The 7700-nt window shown below is 35.4% G+C and overlaps 1 protein-coding gene across 1 annotated transcript in view; it reads right to left on the bottom strand.

Moving 5' to 3' along the window:
• Positions 1–5: 5 nt before the first annotated feature.
• LOC103200615 (synaptophysin-like protein 1) overlaps positions 6–7700 on the bottom strand; it is a gene marked incomplete at its 3' end in the record, with an annotated part of 7866 nt that continues 171 nt past the window's right edge. The window contains exons 2-4 of the mRNA XM_042781404.1: positions 5747–5976; positions 2543–2734; positions 6–98 (exon numbers count right to left, since the gene is read on the bottom strand). Coding sequence (XP_042637338.1) covers positions 6–98; positions 2543–2734; positions 5747–5976 — 515 coding nt within the window. The remainder of the gene's footprint in view (positions 99–2542; positions 2735–5746; positions 5977–7700) is intronic.

Genomic DNA, 7700 nt, shown 5'->3' with positions numbered 1-7700 from the left:
CCATGTGCAGAAGTGTTTGATGGACTGTGTAAGCTGGTCTCCTTGTACACAAACCAAGCATTTCCTCCCCAAAGTATCATATTCAGAAATCCAAAGATCTATGAAAGAGAAAAATACATATGAAAATCTAATACTTAAAAATTCATTTCCATCCCAGTTTTCCTTTAAATATTTGGCATTTCCAGGTAGTATACTATTATTTAGGAGCTCTGGCGGCGTAGTGCCTAAAGCATTTGACTGCTAACCAGAAGGCTGGCGGTTCAAACCCATTAGCCACTCCTTGGAAGGAAGATGGGGCAATCTACTTCCCTAGAGATAATGCCTCAGAAAGCCAAGGAAGGGTCACTATGAGTTGAAATTGAGTCGACGGAAGTGAGTTTTTTTTTTTTTAAAACACTATTATTTAAGGAGTCCAGGTGATGCAGTGGCTAAGGCACTTGGCTGCTAATTGAAAGTTAGCAGTTTGAACCCAAAACTGACAACCCACTCCATGGGACAAAGATGTGGCAGTTCTACCCTGTCATATAGTCACTATGAGTCGGCATCGACTCGATGGCAGCAGGTTGTTTACTATTAATTCATTTAAAGTTTAATACTACATACAAAGTGGAATAAAAAAGGAAGACTTTATTTTAATGTATTAAATCTGGATGACTTATTTCTAATGCAATAAAGCCACATCTGTAACTCTGCAACCTCTCAAATGACTAAAAGAATTTTATTTTTGCATGTCACTTATTACCAAAGAGATGGAATAAATTTGAGAAAACCACCAGAACCTTCCGTTTAGTACTCTGCATTTAGACTGATGCTTCAGGGTGCAGAGGGGCAGTAGGAGTCCATTTTCCTTCTTTTGGGGACTTGCATGTTCTCTCATTCTGAATGGCTATAAACTACTCTTGTTTACCTTTTCTTATTTCTCTCCTTTCCCTCTACTACTGTCTTCCCTACTTCTACAGTTGCAGCCAGAAGAGAAGTCACAGAACTTTAGTTCACATCTGCATTAGTCAACCTAAAAGATATTACTCTTCCCAGTTATAAAGTATGAAGTATTACGAAGTAAGAGTGGGGTTAAGAAGCTTGTGAGAGCACTACCATAATACTGAAGGCCATATGCTTTCCATCTTTTTGTATGTGCATACCAAAAACATTTCTCAAACCGTACATTTCATATCACTGTCAACATAACTAAAAAAATGCTTTTAAATTACAGATTTAAAAAACAAAAATTTGGGTGAATTGCTTTACAAGGCAGTGATGACTTCATCTACTGAAAAAATATTTTCTTGTAAAGACAGCAGAGCTTTCTAAGCATAATATACTCAGTAATAATGATGGCCTGTGCTCTATCCTTGAAGTACAAATTTAATTATACAGTTTATTTTGGTAAACTGGAAGAATAAAGAGTATTTAACACTTTATATACATTAAATATTATAGATTATTTATGAAACCATAATAGTATTACTTTCAAATATACGGAACATTGAGAGACAAGGATTTATAAAGTCAGATCTAGATTCAAACCTTGGCTTGCCACTTATTAGTTAATGTCACCTTGGGTAAATTAACTTCTGAGCTATATTTCTTCCCCAGTTGTAAAATGAAGAGGATAATACCACCTTCCACATTACCCTTAAGATTGCTGAATGACAATGCTTGGTGCACAGCCTTAATAAATGTTAGTTGAGTATCATTAGTGCCTTCAGGTAAAAGTCCTATACCTAGTCCATTTTAATTAAAGTAAGATTCAATCATGATCTTGTTCAAAACTGTTTACAAGTAATGATTTACTTAACAAACTTTTCATAATGTTATAAAGGTGTCAGTTGTTGCTGACAGGTGCCACTGAGTTGGTTCTGACTCATTGCGGCCCAATGTCAAACTGAACAACACTGCCTCGTCTTGTGCCATCCTCACAATCGTTGGTATGTATGATCCCATTACTGCAGCCACTGTGTCACTCCATCTCACTGCTACTTGACCAAGCATGATATCCTTCTCCAGGGACAGGTCCCTCGTAACAACATGTCCAAAGTACGTGAGATGAAGTCTTATCATCCTCGCTTCTAAGGAAGAATTCTGGCTGTACTTCTTCCCAGACAGATTTGTTCATTCTTTTGGCAATCCATGATATTTTCAGTTTACTTTGCCAACATCATGATTCAAAGGCATCAATCCTTCTTCAGTCTTCCTTACTCACTGTCCAGCTTTCGCATGCATGTGAAGTGACTGAAAATACCACGGTTTGGGTCAGGTACATCTTAATTCTCAAAGTGACATCTTTCCTTTTTAAGATTTTCAAGAAGTCTTTTGCAGATGTGCCCAATGCAACACATCATTTGATTTCTTAACTGGTGCTCCCATGAACATTATTAAAGGTAAACACTATATAGTTAGGATTGTGATAGCTCTGAGTAAAAATAAAAACCAGCATATTTATCCAGAGAGTTATTAAAAACAAAAACCTAGTGCTTTCTTAAACTACTAGTCATGTTTTTAAGTGAAATAATTTTTTTTTAAAGAAATAATGCATACATACCACAGAGACATTTAGGGATCCCATACTGGTGACAGAGTCAAAATAACAGGTCACTCCTGGATGCTTACTGCAAGGCTCAAGTTCTTGAATAATTTTGGGACTGGTAGCTACTTTAATATCTGTAAGAGCTTTAGCCCACGCTGAAGTGCTCACCAACCACAAAAAAGTGGCAACAAGAGTAATAATAAAGTCCTAAAGCAAAAATAATTATGAGTTAATAATGAACAGTCAACTTAAAAATACTAAGTGAAGGAATTTAGATTATGTTTAATTTTATGGTACTGGGAAAAAAAAAAAGTCAGTCAATTTAGTAAATGTTGCTATTTACTGTTACTAGCACAGTGCATAGATTCAACAGGAAACCAGACTCAATCATCCATCCCTCATGAGTCTGAGAGTATATACTAACTCTATGGGGTAGGTAGTTCTACTCTGTCCTACAGGGTCACTGTGAGTCAGAATCATAGTCTTACCTCAGCCACTTACTCCTAGGATCATACCTTAGACCCTGTCATCACCAATAACGACACCTGTCCATAATCTCTATTTCAATCATTCCACTTTCTAATCATAACCTCCTGGCACCCCAATCCCAAAAACCTTTTGATTCCACCAGATCTATAATCTGATTGTACTACCTTTTTTCACTCTCAAGTTCATGTGTGTCCTCATTTTCCTCCTTAACCAGTTTATATTCCAAGATCTTCATCATAAACCCTGCATACACTCAACTCCCTGTCTTTCTGCTTCCTCATACCGTCCTGGCAAAACTAATTTTATTAAATCTTTCTCAGTGAGAAAGAGAGAGAGAATAAGATGGCAAAAAGCACACAACCAGGATGACTTGTCTCTTAAAATTCCTGACACAGGAACAACGTGCACTCTAAACTGTTTTGATACTTTGAGCAGGTGGGTACACTCCAAGGCTAAGACTTCGTATGCTTCTACAGCAAAAAACTGAAATGCTCCTAGAACCACGTCAGCTCAGAATTGAGAATACTGCTAAAAAACCATGTCATCTTTTTACAAAGAATACTTAAAAAAATAAATGCAATAATTGATAATACTTTAAAATTTGAATATCTGAAAAATTTTTTTTTAACATTTCTATGATTAAAATCAAAGCAGAATTTAAAATTTAATTTCAAAGCTGGACTTTTTACAGATAAGAAAACATCCATTAAATTTCAACAAAAAGTCACTCAAGAAACTAATTCTGAATTCTCTCTCTGTATGACCACTAAACTGATACATCGATGTGCTACTTTTGACTTTCTAAATGATGCTACTAGAACAATTTTATAAGACAGAAAAATCCTCTACAAAAGTAGATCTGAATGCTGCTTTAAGAAGCATGTTATTTTTAAGTTTACCAGACAAAATGTAAGAAATACAGAGCTCATGGCTAGATTCAATATATAAATTTTTTTTGGGGAATAATGACAACAAGAAATATGTGTTCACTTATAACTTAAATCATTAAAAAATATTAATATAAATATCTTTATGATCATCCTAGTTCCCTTTAAAAAAAAAAAGCTTTTCTAAAGAAGTCTGCAGAAGTTATGGATTCCTAATATATAATTCCTGTGGAATAAGCATTGCAAATTAAAATAACTGTTGCCTTATCTTTTTGAAAGCTCCTAACAACCAAGAAATATTTTATGATAACATCTGGTTTAAGAATCTCTTCTGAGACATAAGAAATGGAACAAATCTGAATGAAGAAAGGCTGCTGTATTTTATACTTACCATTTGCATGCTTATGATCCAGGCAGCAAAAATTAAAAATAAATAAATAAAGCTTGTTATCTTATTTAGCAATTCTTTCATACCTGAGTAGTCTTTAAAGTTCCACTTAAAGTAACTGCACAGAGATTTAGCAGATGTTAATGTTTTCTCATAAAGGTAAATGACCATTATCACAAAATACCTCTGTTCTCCCTTCAAATCAACAACACTAAAACTGAGTTTGCAGTTATTCTTTTGTAGTGGGAGTCCAGCTTAAAACAATGGCTTATCTTTGAATTTGCCATCAACAATCCAGAGCAAATTCTACTAACTAAATCTCATAGATTATTATTTTTTATTTCTGGCTCAATAGACTTAAAGCCAAGCATGGTACCAGGATTTCATACCCAAATCTTTTTGCTGGCACGTCAAAGATTTAAAATTAGCTCATGGATGCTACTACTGCTGAATATAAGAATGATCTGGGTCAGATTTTAAATTAAGGGGTTTGAGAATACAATACATAGATCAGGAGTCAGAATATTTTTTCTGTACAGGGTCAGAAAAGGCCAAATATTATTTATTTATCTCTGTCACAACTACTTAACTCTGCCACTGTAGCATGAAAGCAGCTGTAGACAATACGTAAATGACTGGGTCTGGCTGTGTTCCAAAACATTTTATTTTAGAAAAGGAGACAGTGAGTCAGATTTGGTCTGTTGGTCATAGTTTGTTGACTGCTGAAGTTCAATAAGACATTATAAAAGTATAAAGGAGGTCTTCTGAGGAACAAGATAAAGAAAAAGTAGGAACACGATTATGAATTAACTAGGTTGGTCAGCAGTTCTTTAAACCAAAGCCATTAGTTAATCTAACTAAAGAAAATCTACCTAATTTCTCTGCTACTTTCAACCTAATACAGTACATTACATACTTACGAGTTTTCTTCTAGGTTAAAATAGAGCTAAAAACGAACGAACCTTTCTTTGAGTATGGAAAGTGCTATAAGCAAATACACTAAAATAATTAGGTTGAACACGACGAAAGGAAAAAGCTTAATCCTTTTTTTTTTTTGTTTCTGAAATTAAAAAAAAATTTTTTATTGTGATTTGGGTGAATGTTTATAGAACAAATTCATTTTCCCTACAGCAATTCACCTATACTTTGTCTCATGACATTGACTGCAGGTTCCCATAGTGCAACAGCTCTCTTCCCACTTCCTCCCCTTGGTTACCTCTTCGCTGTGTCCTTCCCTTCTATGCACTACTGTCCCCCAAGCTGTCCCCGTGCATACACAGCCCTTCTATTCTGAAAGGAGAAAGCTTAATCTTACGGCAAACATAGGTCAAATACGTCAAACTGGTTTATGCCCCAATTTTGTATTTCCTGTATTAAAAAATTATATTTAAATTCAACTATAACTTATACTTAACTTAAATTATTTTTGTATAAAAATAGGATGCTCTTACTTACAATCATGGGAAGTTTTCGACTATCTCGATACAGGTTCGTGTAACCAACGTAAAGCAGAAGAGCAGCTATGCAGTACAGGAAGACAAAGACTGCAAAGGTGACATAGAATTGTGCAGAGGAAGAGTAATCGCCGATCAGAACATATTCATTCCACTTGATATCACATACATTTACTTCTGGAACTGCCTGAAAAGATGCCTGATTCAACCTATTGAAAAAAAAGAAAAAAGCTCAAATAAATGCATACTAGACTCTCTCAACAGAAGAGAAATTCTAAAATATTAAACAGAAATACATAAACAGACTATTGAAATGGCATTTAAAAAATATGCTGCAGATATATTCAAAACATTTTCATTTTGGGAAAAAAAAAATAAAACATTGAAGTACACTGAAATTTTAATAATAAATGTGTGTAATTTAAGGCGCTCTGATGGAGCAGTGGGTAAGGCATGTGGCTGCTAACCAGAAGGCCAGTGGTTCAAACCCACCAGTTGCTCCACAGGAGGAAGATGGGACAATCTACTTCCATAAAGAGTTACAGCTTTAGAAACCCTACAGGGGTCACTAAGAGTCAGAATTGACTCTATGACAGTGGGTTTTTAGTTTGGGTACAAATATTACACTTGGCAATTTGGTTTATGATAGATTGAGTACAGACTTAAAGACTTTCGAACTCAGACACCATTTTCCTGCAAAGATACCTTAGCAGATTAAGAGGTTTTATACTAACTAGTTTACAATTTGAGACAAGATACTCTATTCTAGGAGGCAGAGTTCTGTGACTGGCACTAGGAGAGTCAATTATAATAATGATTCATGTTTTAACCCTAGATCAGTCGCTAAGTTCACACTGTCTTTAATTTTCCCCATCCCTAAATGTCAAAGTCCTTATCATAAAGATGCCGGTAGCACAGGGAGAAGGGCTGGGAGAGGAAGAGGCACTGACGACCATGCGCTTGCTACCAGATGTTATCTTTTACATAAGATTTTATTTAATCATCAAAACACCCTTAACAGGTACGATTTCCAATTTTGTATAGAAAAAAAAAAAAAAAAAAAATGGGTCTTAGAGCAGGGAAATAAGTAGAGTTAAGGAAGTGGAAGAATATTCATATCCTGGTTAGAACACAGGACATATTCCATAAACTTTTTAATGTATACTGAAGTCAAACAGAAGAAAAATTTCACAACAAAATATTCATTTTATTTGGAGAGTATATTTGGAGGTTTTATGCTAATAAAAGAAATATAGGAACTCCTGACTTTATTTACCAAACCAAAACACCAAACTCCCTACTGCTGAGTTGGATCCAACTCATTCATAGTGACCCCTCGTTGGGTTTCCAAGGGGGTATCTCTACGGAAGTAGATTGCTCAATCCTCCTTCTGAAGAGTGACTAGTGGGTTTGAACTGCCAGTCTTCTGGTTAGCAGTCAAATGCCTTAGGCTCTATGTCACCAGAGCTCCTTTACATAAGTACATCTTAGAACTATACATAAGATGAGGGAGAAGTCTATGTTTTATTTTTTAATTTCCAATCCATTGTGAGCTGACACAATAAAAATGCCAAGGTAATGTCAAAGTACTCTAACACTTTCTAAATGCTTACTCTCACTTTCAGTACTTTATTATCATAGGCCAAGCAGTTTGAAGAAGACACTGGCCTGTGTGCCACAGTATGAGTAGCATGGATCACTTATAGATGAACCCAGTAGTACAGAGTAGAAACACCCCATCAGGTTTCCAAGTCTGCAAAGATTTACAGAAGCAGACTGCCACATCTTTCTCCTGTACAGCTGGAGCTGGCAGGTTTAAACTACTGAACTTTCAGTTAGCAGCCAAGCACTCAACCACATGCAACTGAGTATTTTTTTGTGCCCCAAGATCAACACATTGCTGAGGTTTCCAATGAGTCAACATGAAAGTAAAAAGAGTTGTTAAACCATAAAAA

Source organism: Orycteropus afer, unplaced genomic scaffold (assembly GCF_000298275.1).
Source record: "Orycteropus afer afer isolate SDZICR_OR568_19922 unplaced genomic scaffold, OryAfe1.0 scaffold00007, whole genome shotgun sequence".
In the NCBI taxonomy this organism is placed as follows: domain Eukaryota; kingdom Metazoa; phylum Chordata; class Mammalia; order Tubulidentata; family Orycteropodidae; genus Orycteropus; species Orycteropus afer.
Note: the sequence above shows the minus strand (reverse complement) of the source record. Positions and strands in the feature narration are given on the sequence as shown.